The following is a 26,241-nucleotide window of genomic DNA, read 5'->3' as shown; positions in this document are numbered from 1 at the left end:
ATGGACTGTGAAGAGAACACGGCCGTGAGAATATTTTGTTGTGGGCACTGGCTGGGGACCCTGGGCTGAGGCTTAGCATGAGATTAGGTTTGCTCTCAGGGTTAGTGTTAGAGCTGGGAGAAAGAGAGAGCCCTAGAGCTCCAGCTGGAGGAGAGCTGGAGAGAGGTTTGAAAGGGAAGTCAGTCTAGGCTGCAAGAACTTGGTTGGGGAAATTTTTGCCGTAGGCACTGGTTGAGGAGCCTGGTCCCAGGCTCAGCTTCTGGTTAGTTTTATTTTAAGGGGTAGAGTTAGGATTACGGTTGAGAGAAAGAAAGAGCCTGGAGCTCTAGTTGAAGCACAGCCAGAAAGAGACTTCCCAAGAGGACTGTAGGCTTCAAGTGTAATCAGGTTTTGTCTCTTCGAGCTACCCCTGCATCGAGCTGCAGGTATATCATGGATTTGGTGGAAAACCTGTGCCCACACTGGTCCCTACAGGATAGACAGGTACAGGAAACCATCCTGTTCTGGGTGCTTAAAATTGGAGAGGACAAATCTTTGCCCCAGACCTTGTCATGAAGATAGCCCAAGCTCTTGATTTATTTTAACCCTGCTGTAAAGGTTACAGTCAACATTTTTTGTTCTTCTGATAAAACAACCTTCCTTGGTAAGGATTCATATTTGCAGGAAAGAGCTCTTTAGAATCTAGGCCAAGATGACAGAAAAGTCTCCTGGAAAAAAAGAGCAACTTTCTTCCTCAGCCTTGCCTTCCCTATAATAAACCTACCAAAATGTTTGTTGTTTATTACACATTTATAAACCGAAATGCTTCACTATATGGATTTACTCTGGAAAGAAGATGAAAGACACATCTGTGACAGATGTTAGTCACGTTGATGTGTGCAGCATTGTATGGGGCTTGGATGTCATGTTCTAAGCATAATGTAAGGAATAAAATGAGTACTGAACTCTTCTGAAAATCTGACTTCAAATCTATATTTAGGTATCTAAGTGACCTGCTTTTATTCAAAGGTGCTGACTATTCAGCTACTTCCATTGACTGCAGTAGAAATATAAGGGATTATTTTTTTGTTGAATCTATTTTCAAGACAAAAATTACAGTTTAGAGTCTCTCTGTAACTCCTAAGTAACTCCTTGCTCTAAAAAAAACCCCAAAGAAAATGAAATATGGCATCTCTGTTCCCTCCTACTCTCCATAAGATGCAGAAAAGGGACCATATCATAAATCCCAGTAACTGCTTCCATGCAGGAGGGAGATTAAACACTACTGGGTTGGACTCTAGCATGACAGATAACTTTGCTATTGAGATCACAAGGGGAAAAGAGAAATGGAAAGGATGAGACAACTTGAACAACTGTGTTTGGTGCAATAAGTTTTTAAATTTGTGGGCAGCTGTGTAAGTCTGTGTCAGAGCCCTGAGCTCACCTGTTGACCTTAGCTGCTCTGAGCAGCCTCACCTGGGAGCACCCTCTGCCCAGGACCTCCATTTAAGGACAGGGAGGGCTCAGTTTAGGTCTTTGCCTGAGCTATGTTGTGGATATACCTGTCTCTGGTACTGTCTTCTGGATACACCTTGGGACTATCTTGTAGGTAGCTTGCCTGCAGTCCTGTTTCTGACCCTGTCTCCTGGGTGGACCCCATGCCTTCATTGTGCCTTCCTGCATGGACCTGGTTCATTGCCTCAGCTTCTCTGGTACTGCTGATGTGCGCTGGGGCCAGCACCTGGCTCTGCCTGCTGTGCGTGGACCCTGTGGGACTGTGCCCCATCACTGGCGGCACTGCCTGGACTGGGATGACCCTCAGATGCTGGTTTGTCCACCCTCGTGGAGCAGCCCTGCTCTTGCTTCTCCCCAGGGATCTGGTCGCCTTGCTGAACGATCAGCTGATGTGCAAAGCAAGATCTACAGCAGGCAGGTCGGTTTGCATGATTCAGCAGCTGATGGATGACTTATTGTAAATGCACAGGAGGTGTATGCTCTGCTTTATCAGTGTGTGTTGACCCTGAACAGTGACTGCAGTCGTCATTGAGGTTCCTCATGATACAGTGGAGGAAAGCGTACGTTGCATACCATGTTTCTGAGTTGGGCAGATGTGCCTTTGCGGGATGTCATCTATCACTTACCACATCCTCTGTGGCCATAGAAGCAGTCAAGAAACATTTTTTTTTCCTGTGGGTATGAATAGAGGACTGTAGCTTATAGGGGTGTGATACCTTTAAAGAAGTGTGACACTTCTGCAGGTGACTGAGTTTTCAGTCCTTGCTGCACCTGGCTGAAATGAATGGCTCTGCTCAGGTTGCTGCTAGGGCAGCACAGTGGGCAAAGGCCTGCCTCAGAGTGTCCTTCTTGCTCCTGGAGGTCCCTTTACGGGAAGGGGAACTGGAGATTGAGTAAATAAAAAAAAAAAAGCAAACAAAAAAACCCCGGCACAATGTTAACGATGTGTATGGGTAGTTACATAAAGATTAGGACGAGGGTAGGTTTTGTTTCCCAGAGGACTTGGAGAGGAGTGTGAGGGTAGGCAGTGGGGTAGATGAGCAGGAGATGAGAACCACCTTCTTCCGCAGGCAGCCGCGGACCTGGGGGTCGTCTCCAAAGGTCCCTCTCCGCCACTGAGGGGAGCGAGGGCGACCGCCTCTCCCCAGCCGTCCCTCGCCCCCCTCCAGGGCCGCCGCGAGGGCGCCGGTTTCCCCGCGGACGGCCGCGCAGGCGCGAGCCCGGGGTGCGTGTGGGGGGGAGGCACATGCGCAGTGGGGCGGCAGGAACCGAAACTCCGCCGGCGTTCCCGCGCCGGCTGCAGGGGCGGGGCGCGGCGCCGCGGTGCGTGGCGGGCGGTGGCTCCCCCGCGGGGGGGCGGGGCCGCGGTGCGCGAGCGGGGCCATTTCAGCGCGCGGCACCGGCGGCCAGGCCGGGATGTGCGCTGCATCCCGCGGCTGCCTGCCCGCCGCCGGCCGCTTGCCCGCGGGGCTGGGGCGCTGACTCGCCCCTTTCTTCTTCTCTTCCTTCCCTCTTGCCTCCGCCGCCGGCAGCGCCATGGCGGCCCCCAGCAGCATCGTGCCCGTCATGGCGAGTAAAACCAAGACCAAGAAAAAGCACTTCGTGGCGCAAAAAGTGAAGTTGTTCCGGGCTAGCGACCCGCTGCTCAGCGTCCTCATGTGGGGGGTCAACCACTCGGTAAGCGGCGCGGCTCAACCCGCCAATCGACCGCCCGCCCCAACCGGGGCATCGCCCTCCGGGGGTTGGGGGTGGGGGGGTGGGGGACACGAGACCGGGTAGGCACGTGCCACCGGGAGCCCCCCGCCGGTTGTCGCCCTCCGCCCCGGCGGGGGGGAGGGGGCTGGGAGCGCGTTACCGAGCTCGGTAAGTGCGGGCGGGGGGCGCCGGGGGGAGGCTGCGGTGTCCCGCGGGGGCGGAGCGCGCCCGGGAGGCGCGGGGCTGCCGCCGGGTGCCTGCGGTAACCGGTGTCCTATCGATCCGCGGTTCCGCTCGTTAAACAGCGTACGGGAGGTGCCCGTGAAGGGACGGACGGTGCTGCGAGTGGAGCCTGAGCCGCTCCGCTCCTGCCGCCACCCGGGAGCGGGCGTTGCGTAAATGTACTGCGGGTGAAAAAAAAAAAAGGCGAACAGCCCGGTTATTAGCGTTTAACTAGCGAAGTTTGTGCCGTCTTCCGTGCAGTTTGCTTAAGCAAGTGTCTCTTGACGGTTTTGTGCGCTTGGGGGAGGGGAGGAGGGCCGGTTTTTGATGTGGTAAAGCAGCAGAATTGCAACATTTGCGGAGTGCTATATCACCCTGCGGATGATGGGCTGCTCTGTCTTCAAAAGAATCCCCATACGGGGTGCAGTAACGGTGAACTGCTGCTGTTAAGCGTTAAAATTAGGAGCCTGGTAAGGATGTCACATGGCTCGGGCATTATGAGGCTCAAGTCGCAGCTTTACATCTTTAAATAGCTGCCGTGGCAGGTTAAAAGTGTAGATAGAGCCCAAAGATCACCTAAAATCAGGTATCGGGGGAGTTAAGCCGAAAACTTACCTTGCTGGTGCAAAGTCTGTGTGTCCAAATATTGGGTTTATATGGGTTACTACTTCTTGCTGCTTAAGAGCTTATACGAATAACTGTCAATGTGCAATTGGAGATGAGACTACAAATTTCGTAACAGCTTCATTAAACAGGCGAAGCAGCCTGTAGTATTAACTTGGTATTCTTTTTGTTTCTTACACATCCAAGTCCTGTGAGTCTTTTTCTTTGTGTATGTTTTGGTAGTTTTTGCCCAAAGCCTGGAGGCTGAGCATCAAGGCTAAAAACTGTTAGAGCTATGTTAAACAGCACATTGCCTGGAGTGATGGTCTAGGGGGAAATGCTTTAACTGCTGCATGTACCAGTGTGGTATGGATGACAGAGGAGAACCTCTAGTGAGGTTACGCAGTCAGTCTACAGTATCACCCTGTGAGTCAGTAGGAAATGGTGACAAAGGATTTCAAGTTTTCTGTAGGTCAGTTGTAAGCAGTGACATCCTATGTCACGAACCGATAAGAAACTGATATTTATCTACAAAGCAAGAAGATCTCAAATTGTGGAAGTGCATGATATGCTGTTTACCAGAATTGAGCTTAAATACACAAGTTTCTCTTGCTCCTTCACTAGTGGCTGGCATTATTCATAGAAAAATTCCCAAATGGGCCTCTTTAATGAAAGAAAGCAACCTGGTAATTACAGGGTGAGAGACTTCTACTGACTAGCAGTGTGCTAGCTATCACCGGTCTCCATGGGGAGAGAGGGAGAGGGTCTCTGACAAGAAGAGATCTTCCTGTTGCAACGGCTCATTGCTATGTGTATTCATACTGGAAATACCACTACTTTCTAAGGAAAGACATCTCCAGTACTGGGCAAATAATAGCAAACACAATGTGTGTGACAGACACAATTCTGTACCAACTCCTATGATCATGTGCTACTGTGGCATATATTCTGTTCCCATTAGAAAATGTAATAAAGAAGCATACTGGTTCATGCATGTAAAACTAAAATTCTTTCGTTGGGGGGCTCAAAGAACAAGCTCAGCAATACAGTAGGCTCAGAAATGCAGCTTCATGTTCATGTAAAGATGATGGTTGTAGGCATATCTGCTATGTGTTCTGCAGATATTCTTCCATTTCTTTACCCTGCTGCAAGGTGTAATCATGAATAATGCTGTGGCAGGTTGACCCTGGCTGGAGGCCAGGTGCCCACCAAAGCTGCTCCATCACTCCTCAGCTGGACAGGGGAGAGAAAATGTAATGAAAGGCTCATGGGTTGAGATCAGGACAGGGAGAGGTCATTCACCAATTATTGTCATGGGCAAAACAGACTTGACTTGAGGAAAATTAATTTATTACCAATCAAATCAGAGTATCACAGAATGGTTTGGGTTGGAAGGGACCTCAAAGATCATCTAATTCCAATCCCCCAGCCATGGGCAGGTATACCCTTCACTGGTAGGATAATGAGAAATAAATCCAATTCTTAAAAACACCTTCCCCCCACATCTCCCATCTTCCTGGGTTTAACTGCACTCCCAATTTCTTTCCCTTCCACACCCCCCCCCCCCCCCCCCCCAGCAGCGCAGCAGGACAGGGACTGGGGATTGTGGTCAGTTCATCACACCTTGTCTCTGCCACTCCTTCCTCCTCAGGGGGGAGGACTCCTCACACTGCTCCCCTACTCAAGCGTGGGGTCCCTCCCATGGGAGACAGTCCTCCACCAACTTCTCCAATGTGAGTCCTTCCCATGGGCTACAGTTCTTCATGAACTGCTCCAGCGTGGGTCCCTTCCACAGGGTGCAGACCTTCAGGAACAGATTGTTCCAATGTGGGTCCCCCATGGGGCCACAGGTCCTGCCAGGAGCCTGCTCCAGTGTGGGCTTCCCGCGGGGTCACAGCCTCCTTTGGGCATCCACCTGCTCCAGTGTGGGGTCCTCCATGGGCTGCAGGTGGAATCTCTGCTCCCCATCATCCTTTCTCCATGGGCTGCAGGGGGACAGCCTGCCTCACCATGGTCTTCTCCACGGGCTGCAGGGGGATCTCTGCTCCGGTGCCTGGAGCACCTCCCTTCCTCCAACTTCACTGACCTGGGTGTCTGCAGAGTTGTTCCTCTCGCATCTTCTCACTCCTCTCTCTGGCTGCAACTGCTGTTACACAGTAGGTTTTTTCCTCTTCTTGTCTCTGTTATCCCAGAGGCGCTACCACCGTCACTGATGGGCTTGGCCTTGGCCAGCAGCGGGTCCATCTTGGAGCCAGCTGGCATTGGCCCTGTTGGACATAGGGGAATCTGCCATCTTCTCATAGAAGCCACCCCTGTAGCCCTCCCCCTCACGGAAATCCTTGCCATGCAAATGCAATAGGAATGCTTTGGGCCCCATGGAAGCAAAATCCCTCTGAATGAGAGGTCATGAAAACAAAAAAGTTAATTTGATGTGTCAAAATCTAAACATCTGTGTTCTTGGCAAAGGAGAACACTGAAGTGTTGGAGGCTCCTCTGTTAAATGCCTACCCTGTTGGTTTGTAGTGCTTGATGTGGCACTGTCCACCAAATGGAAATAAGCGTTCTATGTGGTTGGACTGTTATAAATGGGAATTTCTCATGGGAGTAATAAAATTTTGTGTATGGATTCATTAAGAACAGGAATTAAGGATCCTTCAGTTTAAGAGAGTAAACAGAAATATGTAAGAAAAGGTTTGGCTAGGAAATGAGTGTAGATCACAGTTCACAATGATGGTAATTAAATAAACCTATAACATAGTAGTAATCTGAAACATCATATTTAAGACTGCTTCCAGTGTGATGCATATCAATTAACAAGACAAAAGCAGTCTCTGAGTCTTACTAACTGTCTTGGGAGATAAGTAGGTATTGAAACAGTGAAGCTGAGTTGCAGTTCCCACATTTCTGACAGGATGTGGCATATATTGGAAGGAAGCACTTGATGTAGGTAAAAAGAGAAAAGCAAATTTTTTTTTTTGAAGACTGTTTAAACTGTTTAACTTTTTGATCTTGGGGCCTAAATACTGCTATATGTCATAGTTGAGTTTTGGAGGATTTTCAGTTTTTAAATTGTGTGTTTGAAGAAGCTCCATCAAAAAAAAAAAGTTATGAGAACTCTTCTCTTAACTGTCCTGTCCTAGGAGCAAATGTGATTCTAGAAAGGGAGATCTTGAGCATTGGTGTCACAAAGTAGTTGGGCTTACTTTCTAAACGGGGGAAAAAATCTGCAGGGAGGTGCCTGTTACCCAGGGTTCTTATATGTTACCCCCCATCCAAGAAGATGTAAACAAATTGCTTTGGTGGTCTCAGTTGTTGTTTAGATAGAAGTGGAGAGATACCTGATGCAAAGATCCTGCTTGGTAATGCAGTCAAATTCAGTAATAACTTAGAAGGGCATGTGAGGGGAAAACATGTAAATATTACCCAAATATCTTAAGAAGCAAGAAAATACAGGCTGACATTCAGAGCTGTAAATTCATTTCTCGCTATGCTGAAATATGCTGTTGAATGAAACTTTCTAAGTGAAAGGGAAAGCAACTGTCCCATTTTATAGATGAAATTATAATACTGATGACTTGGAGCAGCAAAGACTACTTGTTGGTGTGCTTGGATCTTGCAGGCATCTGCATCATTAAGAGTTGATCTTATCTTGGTCTTTTACCCTGTGTCAAAGATAATCTGGCCGTGCTACTGAAACAAATATTTAAACTCAGTGGTTAGTACGACTTAAAGCTATATTTTTAGCTAGTTAACATAACTGTAATATTTCATTTACAACTGATGTGGTAAATATCCTTATTCTTACCTCCATATTGTCATTGCTGGTGAAGGAGGAGAGGGAGGGAAGGTGGCATGTAACTTTTTGCCTAATGCTTTTGGAAGTAATTCTTCCCTCCCTTTATTTCCTGTGCCAAAAAGTGAAAGCCAGGCATTCAATGTGTTCTGCAGCCTGTGATGGTTGTCCCAGGCACGACAGTGGTGAGTCCTTCTGTTAGAAGGTTGTTAGGAAAGCTGGGGATTTGTAGGGAACTAGGCTTAGATCCTTTAAACCGTATCACCCACAAAGATGGAAGAAAATTTATATAAGTGGGAGGTTCTTGTAACTAGTGTTGAGGTGAAGAATGGACTGCTGGAGACCTCACCTACTGTGTCAACCATTAAATTAAATATATTTAGGGGAAGAAAATGAATGCCTAATGAAGTTCTCGAGCATACTGTACAAGTTTAAAAAAAGAACGCAACCAAAACCAAACAACCCCCCCCAGCCCCTGGAATCTGTAATCGCCATCTGTTTCTTGGATGATTACAAGCTGATCTAAAAATTTAGCAGCGCCTGACTTCTCAATGGCACTTGTTGCCTAATAAGCAAGCGGCACAATAAGAATACATGGATCAAATGACTTGCCCCCCCCCCCCCCGCCCCCCCAGCATATTGCAGAGTAGGTCAGAAAGAGCGTACTTTCTGCGGGTGAAAAATTCAACAGATAATACACTCCACAACTCCCTTCAACTGCTCACATGAGGCACTGACTGCGAGCCTGACGCTACTGTTGCACTCTCGGCTATAATCTGGCTTGATCTTTTTAACAAAAGTGGAACAACACGGGGAGAGAATAAAAGGAGCGAGGGCCATGGGACTCCTCCATCCACCAGTGTAACTCCTGGATTCATTTGCTGTTACAGCTCGAAGTGGGGAGGAAAAAGTGTGACAAGTGAATGCATCTTTCCCTCTCATACATATGAGGATATATTTGATCCCATTAGGGAAGCTTCTGTATCTCTACAGAAAGCTATGAAATGTCTGTGTTCTTGTCAGTTTTCAGTTTGGGGATTTTTCTTAGCTAGCATTCTTTTTTTCCTGCTACAAACTTTTATCTAGACAAATACACAAATAGCTCACTTATTCATACCTGTCCTTATGGTTTAACGTGGCACCGGAGAGCTTGGTGGGTAAATGTGTACCCTCTCAGTTTGTGCCATAAATCAAGTGTCTCAGTACTGGCTTACGTTGCCTCTCTCCTAAGAGCTTCCTATCCTGAAACATTGTACATTTAGGAAAATGACACTCAAAAAAGCTGATTGAGTAGATGATTAGAAAGATGAAGCCTAAAATAATTAAAAGCTTGGTTTTCCCCTCTGGAATAAAAACTACTGAGTTATGTTTATGATAAGTTTGCTTTAAAGGGGAGGGGGGGAAATCCACAAACAGACCCACAGCACTTACTACTAGCAATATGTCTTCATAAGTTATGGGAGTTGATAACTGCTGGGTCCATGTTTTTAATGTACACTTAAACGATGATGAGATTAGTGAAACCCTGAGGATATGGAACTATAATGACTCACGGCAATGGCTGTGAGCACAACAGGTTTGTTGGAAACTGTCTTGAGATGGGGAGGGCTGTTCATCAGTTGTGTTGTTGACTGCATTGCTAGTATTTGTATTTAGTGCAGAACATCACTACCGCAATTGTGCTCTAAGTGGCTTTTCAAAATGACTGAGACAAAGTAAAACTCAAGTCACTGGTCTTAGAGTTAACTCGAGATTCATAACAGTTGCGCTTGGAGAGAAAAAAACCCAACAAACCTTATTGTTTAATGGAGGTGGTGATAGACTGCATGGGAGAAGGCTCTTTCTACGAAGCAGGAAGAAACAACGTATTAAAACATTGATTACAGCAGGGCAGATAATAAAGCAATTTAAACTATTTTAAAATAAAGTCAGCTGGGCACTCAGCCCAGATGTTTGTGTATAGAAGGAAGTAGAACAGGAAGAGCTATTTATTGAAAACTTGGTTCTTTTTTGGGTGTCAAGCTCTGTACTGCAGAAATTAATTTTATGCTGCTTTTGCAACTGAGTGGATGGACTAGTAAAAATACAAACTGTAAATATTTATTATGATTGGCTTAAAGGTAGTAAACACTTCTGCATGAAATACAAATGGGAGTGATATTTCATGTCCTTCTCTGAACTACTGAAAGGGACACAGACAACAGCTGCTGTTAGGGATGAGGCAGGAAGTGCTGTGAAAAGAGAGCTCTGACAGTGGTTTCAAAGCTACTTTCTGTAGTTTCTTCTGCCCCACAAGATAAGGTGCTGCAAAGACTAGGGTTGGGTGGGTTTTTTTGCCTATAGGTTTTTGAAACAATTTCATTAACCACAGCAGGGAGGGCTGGACAACGTTCAGCGAAGTAAACAGGCAGCACAATTTGTTTTGCTGACTCAACTTAGTCATCTTATTTGAGTATCCTGCACCAGATGCCTTAAGAAAGAGTCTCTGGGGGATTATTTTCAAATTCCTTGCTATTAAAGCAGACACTTGCATGATGCCAATTGACCAGAACCTGGTAGATGTTTATTTTCCTCCTGTAGTTTCAGGGTGATAAACTTTGTTTAACATAACTGACTCACCCCGTTATGCAGTTCCTGTTGTACAGTCCTGTTTTCTGCTCTTCTTGGAAACATCTTGTGCTGTAGGGTTCCATAGGCTAGCTGTACATTGTGCAACTTCATGACAACTTAGAGTAAGGTGAAACTACCTATTATTTACATATCTTCAGTGTAATCTTGCCAGAGCTAAGTGCTCAGAGTTATAGTCATGTTGGCTTACAGATGTCTTCACTTGTTGAAAGGTTAGTCATCTTTGTTGTTGAACTAGGAGGTTTTAAAGGCTTGAAAGTGATTATGACTGCTGTCGTCTGTAATGGACTCCAGTATGAATTCATTATTTTATGTTTACTCCCAAGGCCTGTTTCCATGTTTTTCCACTTTTTGTACTTGATGCTTACTAGTTAGATGTCTAACAAAAGTCCCGATTTCTCTTTCTCATTTTCACTGTCGGTAAAGCACATGTTTGCACTTAGCAAAATAGCTGAAGCAGCCTAAGAAATTGCTGCCTCAGCTATGGGATGGTCATGACAAACCTTGTTAGTTTTCATGGTCCGCGTCCTGGTACGTGGTAAAATGGGTTAGCTTTGAATGGTTGAGATGGTAACTTCTCGCATGTGGCTTGCTATGTGAACATCTGTCTTACGATCTTCCTATAGAGTCTGGGCTGTTCTATAATAAGTTAATTAGTTTTGTGTTGAGAGATTGCTTAATAAGGGTGTTGTGAAAATTGTTTGAAGTAGCTGAATGCTGTAGTGATGGATGTCACAAACTGAAAAGAAAACATTAGCTTTATCTTCAAAGAGCAGGGTTGAATAGTTTGCAGTAGAAATACTTATGGTCGTACACCCTTTAGAGTACTTATTTTTCATCAGACTTGATGAACTACTACCTTGTGTACTGAGGCAAGGTAATTAGTCTAATCCAGCTCTTTTGTGTGCATTGTAAGTTCCCAAGGCAACCTTTATATTCTTAACACAGCTGTGAGTATACGCATGATCCTTTTATATTGTAAGACAAAACTGAAAAAATCACATTCCCTTATGTGGCATTATTGGAAGGCCTGTGGAGCTCCTTGGTGAGGGTGAGGCTTACAGAACCACCTTGCAGCCACCTGAGCTAACTGGTTTAATCTTTCACTTTTCCCAGTCTCCCTCTTGGTGTCTCAGTCATGCTGTCTCGCCTCTCCCAACTCTGCTATTCCTGTATTTGCATTTTATCAATCAAGTCTCCGCCATCCCAGTCTTCCTGGTTAACAAATTGAGCCATATCTGTTTTCCTTATCGGTAATTACCCAGCTCCAAAGTAATAATCCAGCAAAAATAATACATTTTTAGGAGTTTTTAGATGGACCATAATTCACTGAAGTCGTCTTCCAGCCATGAAAATGACTGTGCCAGCCCACAAAATGTGGGGTTGGTGCAAAAGCAGAAAAGATGGGGCAAAATACCTTCTTTGTAAAGAAGCGCTAGCTCACACTAGTGTAAGGTTAGTCAAACCACAGCCTCCATAATACTGAAGCCAGCTAAAGCTGGGGCTGCCGGATTTGTTTCTGCTTTCTCTCTGGCACTGATCTGATCCTGTGGTAAATTAATTTGGGGAGATGTGCTAGAGGAAAAGCTAATGCAGAAGAGTGAATAGGGTAGGGTTTTTATACCACAACAGACCATATCCACAAGTGTCAGTCCCAGCTTGAAAGAGGAGCTGCAAACACTGCAGGGAGAGTGGAGGGAAGAGACTGATGTATGTGTACTTTAAGGTGAGTTTTCATAGTTGCTTAGGACAGTGGAGGGACTCAGATAGCTCTGGTGTGTACCCTTTGACCAGTCATCTCCTATCTGCAACTCAATTTCATATTTGGTAGCCTGGATTTATACTGTTGCCCATATTAAAAACACTTGAGTAGAGAGCTCTCACTGTGGATTCTGCACTTTCAACACAGAGACCTTTCTCAACTATTTTAGCCTTTTGAAATAGTCATGTATTTTGTAAGAGACAGCTGTCTACATTGTACCTGTTGATTTCTGGTCATCTCTTCAGTCTTGGTGTTTGGAACCTGCTGAACCATCTAACCTCATAATTTGCCTATTCAGGTAGAGAGTAAGTGTCTTCAGGAGAGTGGCAATGATTTCTCATGGGCTGAAGTTTTTGAAGTTGCTTTTAGAGGTAAATGCCAACATTTGGAAGACCTTCTAAACAACAGTAATTCTTGAGTCATACCTTAAATGTTCCCTTGTAGGATGTCAAGGCTGTAGCAGTCACTGACTTTTTTTGGAGGAGGGAGAGAGAAAAATACCCAACTTGCTTAACCTAAGACCAGTCAAAAGACAGCAGCTTAGTAACAATTTTATTATACTGAACTGAAACTGAGCAATACCTGATTAGCTTGTGGTGCCAAGCCTCAATAATTCTGTTATTAAACTAATAGTTCTGATATAATGCCCTTGATCTGTGGCATGTCCTGGTGCAAAATAGACTTAAAGCTGTTTTGCAGAATTTAGTTCTGCTTTGATTGTGTTGCCCAATGTTTTGTAGACCCTTGCTAGATCATTTAGGTACCAAAACCATTTTGGTACATCTGGTTCTGATGTTGTGGTGTTGCTGGCTGTGTTTCTGTTTGTTTGGTGTACTTGTTTTCTCTCAGCCATGTAAGCTGTCTGTAGTTAGCTTTTATTGGTGTTACGGTGTAACGTGGCCCTCATCATGGGTTGGGTTCTGGATGATTATAACAGAAAACTTTCTAGAGGAGCTCAGAGAAGCACTCTTTTAAGTATCTAATTGTTAGGGCCTTTACAGTGTGCAAATCCGATGTGTTGTGGTCGCCTGGCGCTGAGCAAAAATCAGAAGATTGATTTAACAAAAGCAAGGTTGCTAATCTCTGAGCTTCCTGCTTCAGCCTTCCTGACTTCTTGTATTTTGATCTGAATCTAGAGCCAGTTTTGGGATCTCAAATTGCAAAATACCAAAATTGAGAAAGCAGTTGAGTAAGGAATGGGATATCTATTTTTATTTTACATTTTGAAGTTATGATCCTAGTATTGCTGTTTGCTTTTTCTAATAAAGGCCTAATGGTAGACAAGGTTACTCTTGGCTTCTATGTAATTCTGAGAACAGTGGCACAAACACTGACGTTCAGGTTAGCATTTCTAAAATTTGTTCCTCTCTGAGTATCCCTTTCTCATGAAGTATTGCATGATTTGCAAATAATGAAAACTCACTAAACAACCACTAATTACTCAGCCTATGTAAAGCTATAAAACTCCAGCTTTAAGGATGGTATGCAAATCTGTTCTAGATTCATAAAGTACATATCTGAGACTACTTGGTCCAAGTAACGATAATATTTAAAGGCTTATACTACAAATAAAATTATTTTTACAGTAAGTCCTTGAAGAGGAAGTCCTTATCAACACATTCTGTCTCAGCTGGCTTTTCAAAAGAGCTGGTTGTCTTTCTGGGAAAGATAGCTGTCTCAAACAAGCTGACTTCACTGGAAAGCCTGTACCCAACCTCCTCTTCCTCCTCAGTCACCGCAGACTTGCAGTTGGACTGGGGACTGACTCATGAGAACTGAAATCCAGTGTCAGATGCTCAGCAGGGTGCTGCAGCTCAGCACCACCGTCTTGTGCAGCAGCTTGGGGTTGTGACAAACTGGGGCTTCCCTGCTGCTCTTGATGTTCCCCCCCACCACCACCCCGGTGATAATAAGGTTAGCAGAGGAGGATTGAAGAGAAATTTTCTGGCATAATTATTCTTTTGGGTATTAAGCAGAATTGTCGGATTAGTGAGTTTTCAGCCTGGCTCATGCTTCACTTGCAATCTGTGATATGTAAACCAGCTTTCTCCTGTGCTCGCACAGTCAACAGGACCAAACAAACAAGAAAAGCTTTCTGGATATTTCCCCAGACAAGTGGTAAAACTAATTTAAAGAAACAATGTGCTTGTTAACAAATGCATGGACCGGCTTGCAGGCAAAAAGCACTGCAACCAATGTTTTCAGAACCTCTTGCTCATTTCTATGGATGCAGGGAGTTCCTGATATAGCAGTTTCTTCAGCTGTTATTTTGGGCTTCAGCTGATTCAACAATGCTGCTTTCTCTTTCCTACCTACAGCTGCAGGCGGTTGTAGCTGGTTATTTCATTTGAGTGAGCAATGCCCTTCGGGCTGTGTTGGCTCAGGGATGTTAATAGGGTTCAGATGTCTCTGGGCTCAGAGAATCCTGCACTCCTTGTCCCTCCTCAGCTTGTTCTTTTCGATACTGTTTTGCTTTGGTGTACTGCAGATCTTGAGCATCTTGAATCTTGCTAGTGTTCTACACCTTTTTCTTGGTTGGAGGGGGTTGGATTTCTTTTTCCTCTTCTACCACATGTCCCAATACCACTTGTCAGGATTTCCCCCCCCTCACCCCTAGAGCAATTATCTGAGGTTGGTAGTGGTCGTTCTAGTTCACTTTTCAAACTAATTACTCTTCAGACATTATTTTGTACTTCCTGAATCTTTCAGAGAAGGTATATGGCAAGTTTCTCCTTGGAAGGTATCGTTTGATAGGATATTTTTAATATTCATATCTTGTTGGGAAAATCTCCAAGGCTTTCTTATTTAAGCCATCAACTTTTTCACTTTCCTGTGAATGACTTCCTAAGGTTTTCTGGTTGAACATGACTTGCTTCACAATAAAGGCTGAGTACCCAAGAATTTACTAGAAGAGCCTGAAAGTAGTGGTTCCTCCTGTGTGATGTGTTGATCACCTGAAAGATGGAGGCCCATGGGGATGTGAGTCGTGGTGACTATCTTACAATGGGCTTGTTCTTGCAAACTAATCTGGAGTGATGTGCTGAGGTGGTGTTCACACCATTATAAATGCAGAGACACTTCTTTCCTGAAAAGCCATGTTTCTAACCATTTTACAGTAAAATGTATGTAATGACCGGTAGTTCAGAGGGTGTCTTTGTGTTGCTGAAGTGGCTAAGCCATTCTTATGTTACTTGGAAAGTAAAAATGCTTGTTTATCTACATGTCTTAAGGCTTATTAGGGGCAGGAAAAACATTCCTTTTGTTTTGCTTTGTCACAGGATACCATACCGTTCTTGTGGCAGTACAATGCTGAACAAAAGTTCAGAAGTTAAGAACAGAGGGAGTTGAGGGGTATAGAAATATGGGTAGCTGGCAGACAGTAGTTCAGTCACTTAAGTGACTGTTGATATGCATGTTTGTTTACCTCAATAGCAAGGCTAAAAGTAATTTTAAAACTGCATTCAAAGTTTAAGGGAGCCTGTGTTATTTTGTTTACAAAGTGGAATTAAATTGTGATGGTTTAAATCAATGTGTGTTACTTTCTGTAGGTGAGTTGGCCAAGGGCACAGACATCCTTGTACTTGGCTGGTGGGAAGTAAGACCTGAAGTAACCTGCTTGCTTTTATTTGTGGTGCCGTGGGACCCCTTTCTGAACTGAAGACACCAACCAGGAGACTTGTGTCACATATAAACACATCACTATAATATTTCAGCATTGCTTGTTCTTCAGTCAAACTCTATTCTGACCAATATTAGCCTCTTGATAAGCAAAAACAAAAGGAAGCTGAGTCATCCGTGTCTTACCAATAGACTCTTGATATTTGTGGTGGGTTGAGCCTGGCTGGGGGCCAGGTGCCCACCAGAGCCACTCTCTCACTCCCCTCCTTCACTAAACAGGGGAGAAAAGGCATAACGAAATGCTTGTAGGTCGAGATAAGGGCAGGGAGAGATCACTCACTAATTGTTGTCATGAGCAAAACAGACCGAACTTAGAGAGGGAATTCATCTGATTTATTACCAAGCAAAACAGAGTAGAGGAATGAGAAAATAAAATCAACTCTTAAAACACTTCCCCCCACCCCTCCCATCTTCCTGGGCTCAACTTCACTCCCGGCTTCAACCTTCCCCCCTCTCAGCAGCACAGGGGGACGGGGAATGGGGGTTACAGTCAGTTCATCACACGGTGTTTCTGCCGCTTCTTCATCCTCAGGGGGAGGACTCCTCTCATCGTTCCCCTGCTCCAGCATGGAGTCCCTCTCACGGGGTGCAGACCTTCAGGAGCAAACTGCTCCAGCATGGGGTCCCCCATGAGGTCACAAGTCCTGCCAGCAAACCTGCCCTGGCGTGGGCTCCCCTCTTCACGGGTCCACCGGTCCGGCCAGGAACTTGCTCCAGCGTGGGCTTCCCACGGGCCGCAGCCTCCTTCAGGTGCCTCCACCTGCTCTGGTGTGGGGTCCTCCACAGGCTGCAGGTGGAATCGCTACACCCCCTCATCCTTCCTCCATGGGCTGCAGGGGGACAGCCTGCTTCACCATGGCCTTCACCACGGGCTGCAGGGGGATCTCTGCTCTGGCGCCTGGAGCTCCTCCTCCCCCTCCATCTGCACTGACCTTGGTGTCTGCAGAGTTTTCTTACATCTTCTCACTCCTCTCTCCGGCTGCAAAAGCTCTCTCTAAGTGTTTTTTCTTCTTCTTAAATATGTTATCACAGAGGCGCTGATTGGCTTGGCCTTGGCCAGTGGCGGGCCCGTCTTGGAGCCGGCTGGCATTGGCTCTGTCAGACACAGGGGGAGCTTCTAGCAGCTTCTCACAGAAGCCACTCCTGTAGCCCCCCTGCTACCAAAACCTTGCCACGCAAACCCAACACAATATTATATATATATACACACATTCTGTTCCTCAAAAAGTGCGTCTTTGAAACGTTCTGTGAACAAAGGCTTTGAAAAGAGTTAACTTGGGAGACTAATTTTTGACAGGGCAAGCACTGTTTATATTTAAAAATTAAAAACCCCTAGGCCCTTCGTTAACAGAACAACATAGATTTGGTTGTGTAGAGCTCTCAAGATGAAGTCGTGTAGCTAATCAGCAAGACAAGTATTTTTATGGCAAAGGCTTCCCTGCTTTTCTTCACCTGCTACTGAAAACTGACTCAAATAGTGGTGTGAGCTGGCATGGATCACTTGGATGATGAAACTTAATACTGCGAGTAGGTGGAAGAAGCGACAGAGGACTGAGATAGTAAAGCACAATCCTTGAGCTACGTGTTCTCCTCTACTTACCATTGCTTTCCTAGCTGACAAGACTGAGCTCAAATTGGTTTGTCAGATTCACGCTAGTTTTGTGCCATTTTCTTCTTATTTGATAGACTAAGACATTGAACCCTAGAATAAGGCGGGGGGGTTTCACAGAAGTTGTTATTGTCACCTCCCCTGCCAGACAGCTCTGCCGAGGGCTGCAAATCCTCAGCTTTCCAGATACTATGGAGTATATCCGAAGCTTTGCTCCGTGATTCCATTGCACCCCATTTTTTCCATACCAGATAGCAATATGGGCTAATAGTAGTTGTCTGGGTACTCATGTTTTTCCCTCTTCTCATGTGCTTGATGTGTCAAATATTTTAAATACAATTTTGCCGGTTGTAACTGTATAAGGTACTTAATTTATGAAAATGATCTCTTGGTTGTTGACATGTATTTAGTCCAGGAATGCTAAACCTTGTTATAGTGGTGGTGTTGATGCAGTTGTGCCATGCAGTAATCTCTCTACAATTTGTGCCAAACTTCTTAACCACTCTTTGAAAAATATGCACGTGCCTGACAAAACTAACTTCCAGTTAGCTTTAGCTGAGTTTTCCGATATATCTAATGCCTTAAGAGTTTGAGGTAGGGTGGATAAGGGTGCAGTACCACCTTCTGCATTTGATGTTGTTTGGGATCATTTTTCTGTAATGGCTCTTCCAAACCGAGGCTTCAGAGAGCATTTTTTCAACAAGCCTGACAAACCAGGAATGAAAATGCTCAGCGTTTAGACTCCTTGAACATAAACAGTGTGCAGTGAGTCACAGCACTACCACAGCATAACTGAGGGGAGCTTGCAATTTTTTAATATTTTAAATTTTTTATTTTAGAAATAGACTAAAGAGTGGTATTGTTGGATTTGACTTTATCTTCTAGGACAGAACAGCTTGTTTCCTGCCTAATTAACGTATTTCTTTGTGAAGTGTTTTCTAAAGCCTTATGATCCTGTGCATTTACATATATTTGCTTAAGTAATGTCAAGGAGGAAAGTGCTCTGGAGAACGACTGGGGCTTCTAGTGGAGTTGGCAGGATTAACTGTTGCACTAGCTACCTGTTTCACAGCTCGCTCTGTGAGCAGACAGCTCTGCAGCTGCCTTGGAAAGGCATATTAAATGAAACACTTATAGAAATGCAGTGAAACAAATCCAGCCTAGAGCTCTGCTGCTAGGCTGGTCACGCTGGCCTGGGTTGTGGGCAGTGAAATCCATTCTTAAAAGCGTACGAGGTGACTGATCAGAGAGGTGATTATCAGGTGGATGTCTACAGTTTTGGAAAGATAATTGCCACCAAAAATTTGAATGAAACAAAAAATAGTGCAAGATTGCTTCAGAGCTGAGTTAAGCGAACTACCAGTGGAAACTCTCCACAACATTGTTAATCATCTTTAACTACTCAGGCTATGACTGCAGAATAGTTGCATTGCTTTATTGGAAATACAAAATGTTTCCTGTGTGAATATAAACATCTTTATATGAGTGATATTTTCCTTGTCACTTAGCTCCAACACTATGAAACTGAAGGCATTTAATTAATCTTGTTAACTTTCCATGGTGATTTACTAATGAACTATTTTAATTATTTATTAGTGCTCTTTTTTTTTTCCATTCCAAGGGGTACTTAAGGTCAGGAAGCATGAAATAACTAACCTGAAGCCAGTAATGCTGCAGTGTAATGACTTCACTCCTAAAGATTTCAAGAGATCTAAAGCTGACGTTGCACCTTCCCTCTCTCTGGAAGGGGAAGAGTGTTTCCTAGGACAGAGGGGAATTTTGTTTGGGGGTTTATGTGGTTTTGGACAGAGTTCTGTTTCTCTGATTCCTGGCCAAGTTGTTAAATAAAGGCATGGCTTCATTGTCAGGGTGAGCAAATGCGATGGAGCAGTGGTGCGAAGGGGTGGTCCTGCCTAAAACCTCGCCTTCCCGCGAGGCACGGGAGAGCCCCTCTGGCAGCAGCGCAAGTGTGGCCGTGCGGTCAGCCGTGCGTCCTGCTGACATTGAACCCGGGCTGGAGGTGGGGGGTGGGATGTGAGTTGCCCTCGTTTTAAAATACCGAGCAAAATGCCTTCTCATGGCCTTTTTAAGCAGTGGTAGGAGCAGGTCGTGGGCATGAGAGCCTGCTGGGAGTTGGGCTGTGTGATTCCTTGCTGCAGAGGAAAGGCTAAGCCTCAGTCTAAGCCAGCTGTGAGTCACATCCTCTTCAGGGCTGTATTGGTTTCTGTCCCTGCACAGAGGATAGTGACTTTGAAACTTGGAAGGTGTTAATTCTAGTGATGAGGAGGAAGAGCGATAGAAGAAAAAGTGAAATCTTTGTCAGCTGCTGCTTGAAGTTTCTGCTGTTACAGGCTTTACCAACAGACTTCTCCTAATAAGCCAGTTTATTCCTGAGCTTGTTGTCGTCTAGCAACAAACACCAAATTCTGTCTGATCAAGTCTCTTCTAATTAGCTTCACTCCTCTTAACACTTAATATCGCAATTTCTATGTCATAAAAAGAAGCAGTAAAGTCTGAAGACTCTGATATTGCCAATTTAAATACCAGTCTCTTAGCAGAAATATTTTTCAGACATATTTGCAGTAAATGCTAGCCAAATAAAATGTAAAGGAAATGAAGGTCTAGTCTCTGTATGGGATTTTGTAAAAACAAACAAAAAACCCCCCCAAAAACCCCCACCCAAACGAAAGACAACAAACCAACAACAAAAAAACCCCCACCAAACACCACAACTTTGGAATATAGGTAGTCCATATCCATGGTAACTTTTGGGAATCTTGGAAATGCTTCTGTTTGTCCCAATGGGAGGCACTAACACCAAGTCTAAGTCTATTGGTGAACCTAAAAAATGAATGTATTGGACTTAATCCATCTTTGTATTCTGTCTTTAATGCTGTGGTTTTTGCAGTAAGTAGTAAAGAAACCTCAGCAAACCGTTCTGCATCTTTGTCAAGAAATGGGAAAATTATCCTACTTTTTTCAATTAGACTCCTTCCTGGCATTGTGTGAGAATATGGAAAGTCTTCTTTACAGAAAAGAAATTGTATCCTTTTTTTTCCATGCTTAGAGTCTCTTTCTTTCTATTTTTGAATGTGCATCACTTATACTTCTGTGCTTATGTCCCTTTCCAGTCTAGGGTTGTCTCTTAGTAAATCTTTCCCCTGAGGGACAATTTATGCTTACTCTGAATAACAATTTGCAGGATAGGTAATGCTATATTAGCTTGTTTGCATCTACGTGTCTTTAGGGAATCTGTCTATGTATTCCCAGTAGGAGTCTTGGAAGGGATAACTTTAACTTGTGGTTCAGTTTTATATGTTACCTCACTTTCACCTCCTTTCAGCAGCAGGAGTTGTTGGTCTTGGTCCTATTCATCACAGAATCATAGAATGGTTTGGGTTGGAAGGCACCTCAAAGACCATCCAGTTCCAACCCCCCTGCCATGGGCAGGGACACCCTCCACTAGACCAGGTTGCCCAAAGCCCCATCCAACCTGGCCTTGAACACTTCCAGGGATCCAGGGGCATCCACAACCTCTCTGGGCAACCTGTTCCAGTGTCTCACCACCCTCACAGTGAAGAATTTTTTTTTCTAACATCTAAATCTTCCCTCCTTCAGCTTAAACCCATTACCCCTTGTCCTGTCACTCCATGCCCTTGTAAACAGTCCCTCCCCATCTTTCCTGTAGGTCCCTTCAGGTACTTGAAGGTGCTATAAGGTCTCCCTGGAGCCTTCTCTTTTCCAGGCTGAACAAGCCCAACTCTCTCAGCCTGTCTTTATAGGAGAGGTGCTCCAGCCCTCTGATCAGCTTCATAGCCCTTCTCTGGACTTGCTTCAACAGGTCCATGCCCTTCTTGTACTGGGATCCCCAGAGCTGAATGCAGTACTCCAGGTGGGGTTTCACGAGAGCTGAGTAGAGGGGCAGAATCACCTCCTTTGACCTGCTGGTCATGCTTTTTGTGATGCATCACAGGATACCCAGCATGTTGCTGGATCATGTTGAGCTTCTCATCAATCAATATCCCCAAGTCGTCCTCCTCGGGGCTGCTCTCAATCCATTCTCTGGCCAACCTATATGTGTACTTGGGATTGCCTCAACCCACGTGCAGGACCTTGCGCTCGGCCTTGTTGAACTTCATGAGGTTCACACAGGCCCACTTATCAAGCCTCTCAAGGTCCCTCTGGATGGCATCTCTTCCCTCTAGTGTGTTGACCACACACACGGTTTGGTGTCATAGGCAGACTTGCTGAGGGTGCACTTAATATTCTCTCCTTCCTTTTTTCACTGTCCTCAGTATTGTATCGTTGGCCAAGCTGTTCAACTCACTAATTCAGTGGGAAAAATATTCGTTTAGGGAGGAGGAGATATTTTTAGGAAACTGAAGTAATGAGTTTCTGGTGGGATCTGTTATGTACTGGAGCCAGTGCAAAAGGGATAGGCAGAACCGCCTGGCAGGGCGCAGGGAATAGCTGGGCAATGAGTCTGTCCTCCTCATGATGGGAGCAAGCTGAGTTCAGTGTCCTGCATCCCTTCAGCCTCATTCTTTTCAGGTTTAGCTTCACTCACACTTGGTACACTCGTAAACTCTCACCACAGTACTACTCTATAGCTGTCTTGAGCAAGCAGGTATAATATTTACATGGGCAAAAAATTACACAGTTTTTTGACATACAAACATGGGCATACAATGACCTAAAACTTGAAATGATGTATGCTTTTTCTGTGCGGCCACAGTGCACTGCCGTGTGTTTTATATGGTACATCTATTAGTTAAGTAGCTTACTAAAAAAAAGCTTCTTTTCTGCATCTACTGCTGTCCAACACAGTTTTAATTTGTGTCTTTTTGTTCAGAGACTGACATAAGTTTCTCTCTGTCATCCAATAAAAGGCATGCTTCAAATTGAAGTGGTTTCTTCCCTGAGTGACCTATTTGTAGCTAGGCTTTTCTTATGCTGCCTCTCTGCTAGTCTGTGTCCCATCGGTACAAATTGCAGCAGATCAGCAGTGCTACCTGTGGCATAAGGTAAAGGGATAAATAACCCTGATAGAGCCCTTCTCAACTGTGTCTGTGACTTTAATAAAAGGAGGCAGAGTTCCTACTGCTTAGTTTATGCTGGCTCTAGTATTTGTCTGATCATCCAGTAAATCAGTTCAGCTTGCTAAACGACCAGAGACTAATCTGGCAAAAAGTCTGTGTTTCAGGCTTTTGTTTTGTTCTCATTTTTGCTGGGTTCATAGGCTGAATCGACTTGTTTTCTGATCGAAGGAGTTGGTAGAGAGGGGAAAAGGAGATGAGATGAGACTGTTCCTGCTTGCCAAGTGACAAAGCATGTAATTTGGCTCAGCTGTGAAGCAAAAGGCTGGAAACCCGCAGCCTGAGCTGATCTAACTGCTGGGCACTGGTTGGGTTGGTCTCCACCAGCTGAGCTCAACAAAAGGCCTATCGAATGCCAGAGGGGTAGGAGGCTGGATCTGGCCAACAAGCTGGCTTAGACGGCCACGGAGCTACAGTCAGAGATGGTGAGCAACATTAACGCTGTAGTGCTGCATGGTGTTGTACAGCAGCCTTTTGAGTTTGAAGCAGTTAGACAATGAGTACTTTCACTTTCTTATGCTTCCGTACATCAAACCTGATACCTGGCAGTACTCGTGTGCTTTCAAGACCAGATTCTAGGCTATGCATGAGTTAGGATGCATCCACTTTGTGCAAATATTCTAGCTCTTCCTTTAATGACAGCAGGTTTCAGTGTGGGCTTGAGGACTCTTTTTAGAGTTGAGTTGACTCCACATAGGATGTGTGTCACATACTTCCAGAGTATTCTGGACCTGCTGCTGAACCAGAGTGTTGTGTTTTGGTTTGGTTTTTTTCCGCTTCCCTTTCTACCACTGTTTCTGCAAGAGTTATTTCAGTTATGGCTAGCTATCTCCCTGGATACTTTTTTTTATATATCCTGGATGTTCTCTGATACCTTAGATCAATAAAATACTATCATCTGAAGGTCTCCAGAGAATTGTGACTATATGGATGTGCAAATGTTCTTGGGAGATATAACAATCCCCAGCTCTCTTTGTATGTAGCCGAACTAACTTATTTCATTTTGATGTTGTATCATAAAGACTTTTAGTTACTGTGATTGGTTTCAGCACTTCCTCCTTCAGCATTTTCTGCACAAAGCTATTGAAGAGTATTAGTGCATGTCATGACTGTGAGCAGTAGACCTGAATGAGGCTTTGGGACAAGAATTTTGATGCTTGGCTCTAGCATACCTATAGATAGCACAGGTAAATGCTTGAGAACTTTCATTTTATCTCTGTAGATTAAATTTTGTACTTAATTCAAATCTTGGATGCTACTGCCTTGCTTTTTCCTGTGGTTCAAGAAGCCAGGGAACATAAGGGTTAGTAGCAGCTTTGCAAAAGGTACCAAACACTGTGTACATCTGTAAAATGCAAATGTATTGGTGGTGAGGTAGGCAGCTACTTTTTATTTGTGCAACAAGAGAAAATTGTAAATACTGTACCAAAAGTGGGGAGTGGCATATTTGAATGCATCCTTGTAATTTCAGGGGACTTAAAACACAATCAGTGGTCTTGGCAGATGGCCACGGGCACAGGCTGTTTCTGGAACTCTTCCAGCTGTTAATGGAGTGTGGATTCAGATTAAATTTAGCTGTGGCCACTGAGTCTTGGTCTGCGTGTTTCTGTATGTGTTAAAATGTGTATTTCTCTTAACTGTTAATATTTCATTTAAAAATCTATTTTAATACTCAAAGGCAGCTGTACAGTATCCTCATGACCTGGATCCCACCTATATGTTAAGCACAGTAAAGACTGAAACAGCAGCATCGTGTGAGTGACGGGCTGCAGTCCACTACATCGTGTATTCTAGGGCTCTACTAAAAAACTAGCTGTTCTAAAAGCTTTAAAATATTTTTGTGTTGGCAGCCTCAAATCCTCCCAAGAAAAACTGCTGCGTTAGTTATTTGAAGTCTGTTCTATTGTTGACATAATTAACTGGTTAAAAAAAAAAAATCTAATGTAGCAGAACTGTGGTATGGTAGAGGGGGCCTTTGACCAGACTTCAGCCTTGTAGTTTGGACACAAGCCTGCTGGATCAGTTGCCTGCTCATCCATTTTGCTACAGCTGAAATGGTTGCAAAGAAATGGAATGCACAGGCGATCCCTCATACTTAAAGATATGTCGGTGGTAGGATGAAGTTATTCTCCTAATTTTATTTGGAAGAAATAGAGAATTTCTCAAACTTCAGACCCCAAAGAATAAATAGATAAGAATTGCGAGGCTAATGTCAAAGACAAGTGCAGTTCTGCAAGTGCATTCTTGTGTTAAAATACTTACAAATGCTTTTTTTTACTTTGATACCACAGGTAGTTTGGGAGAAGGAGGAAGTAGATTACTATAGCATTTGTACAAGTGCTGGTATGATCATACAGAGTAGGTGGCTATATATTGGAATAGTTCGTCTCTCTACATTAGAAGTACATCAGGATTTTTTTTTGCATTACTGGTTTATCAGGTCAAGGAGTCAATCTAATTGAATTCAGGAACAATAGAAGGTGAGCTAATACTTTATCTGGAAAACATCTTGGACAATTGATGCAAAACCAGAACTGCATTAAGTGTCTACAAAAATGAATGGCTGTGCCTCAGTGAACGACTTGTAAAGAATCGTTGATGAGAAGTCTCCAAATAAGGCTGTATCTCTAAGAAATAGAAGTTACCCATCTGAATGATTTGAGAAACTCTTTAGATTCTTTTTTTGGTTCCTGCTTAGGTGTTTTTCCCAGTTATCAATATATCATTTTACAATACAGTGACATAACTGCAGTGATGTCCTCTGGATAGGTTTTAGTGTCTTTGAACTGCCGTTGTCATTCCTTCAGCGTTGTTAAATTCCACAATAAAATTTGCAATGTTTTAGTGTGCTTTTACATATGCTATGTTATTATAGAGGTCTATGAATTTTAAATAATGACTTTTTAATTATAGAAAAAATGATGGGTCTGATTCATTGCTGCATTTCTCTCTCCAGTCTTTTGGTCCTTGCATGAGTTTCCAGTTAGCTTGCAAATTGTTGGAAGTGAACAGGCAGAAGTCTGTGTGTAGTGAGGCGTCTAAAGTTTCTGCTAAACTTCATGGTGTTTCTGATGAGACGCCAGCAATGCTTACCACGTTATACCTTTACGCAAACTCCTCCTGTGTCTTTGCTATGTGTGGTTTTTTATGCTGAAGGGATGAACCAAGACTGTATGGTGAGGGGAGGCTATTGTGTGCGCAATGGTACCTTGACTCTTACAGAAACGGGAGTGTGTATTGTGCAGGGGAACTAGAAAAATTAAATTATCTTGAGACTAAGGCAATTAAAACCAAGGCTGAAGCTAAGGGAGGTAAACTACGGAGCTGTGTTCTGACCTTACTGAAAAAAACATAAGGTTCAATGACTTGTTAGTTACCATGATGTGTTGAGCGTTATGGATACATTTATTTCAGTGTGTTTTAAAGCCAATGTTCTACTATTCTGAAGAAATACTGAATATGTGGAAGCTAAATGTGAATGTCAGTTAGATGTTAAATATGTCAAATACTAAAATCTTATTTTAAACACTGAGGTTTTGGGGGAAGACTAAAGAAATAAAAATCAAATTTATTTTTAGTATTTCTGAACCTCCCTTGTGCCTTGTGGGTAAATCAAGGTCCTGCCTTCACACTCTGGAACTACAAGGTAAACTGTTTTGAA

The 26,241-nt window shown here is 44.1% G+C and overlaps 1 protein-coding gene across 2 annotated transcripts in view; it reads left to right on the top strand.

The window, feature by feature from the left end:
* The first annotated feature begins 2,810 nt into the window (after window positions 1-2,810).
* PIP4K2A (phosphatidylinositol-5-phosphate 4-kinase type 2 alpha) overlaps window positions 2,811-26,241 on the top strand; it is a 121,158-nt gene continuing 97,727 nt past the window's right edge. The window contains exon 1 of one of the 2 annotated variants that reach the window (XM_054816017.1): window positions 2,811-3,171. In XM_054816017.1, the coding sequence (XP_054671992.1) occupies window positions 3,031-3,171 (141 nt within the window). In that variant the 5' untranslated portion in view covers window positions 2,811-3,030. The remainder of the gene's footprint in view (window positions 3,172-26,241) is intronic. The other variant, XM_054816016.1, reaches the window with a different exon arrangement.

The sequence above is a fragment of the Grus americana genome, chromosome 2 (assembly GCF_028858705.1).
Source record: "Grus americana isolate bGruAme1 chromosome 2, bGruAme1.mat, whole genome shotgun sequence".
Lineage (NCBI taxonomy): Eukaryota > Metazoa > Chordata > Aves > Gruiformes > Gruidae > Grus > Grus americana.
This window is presented reverse-complemented; position numbering and strand designations above follow the sequence as displayed.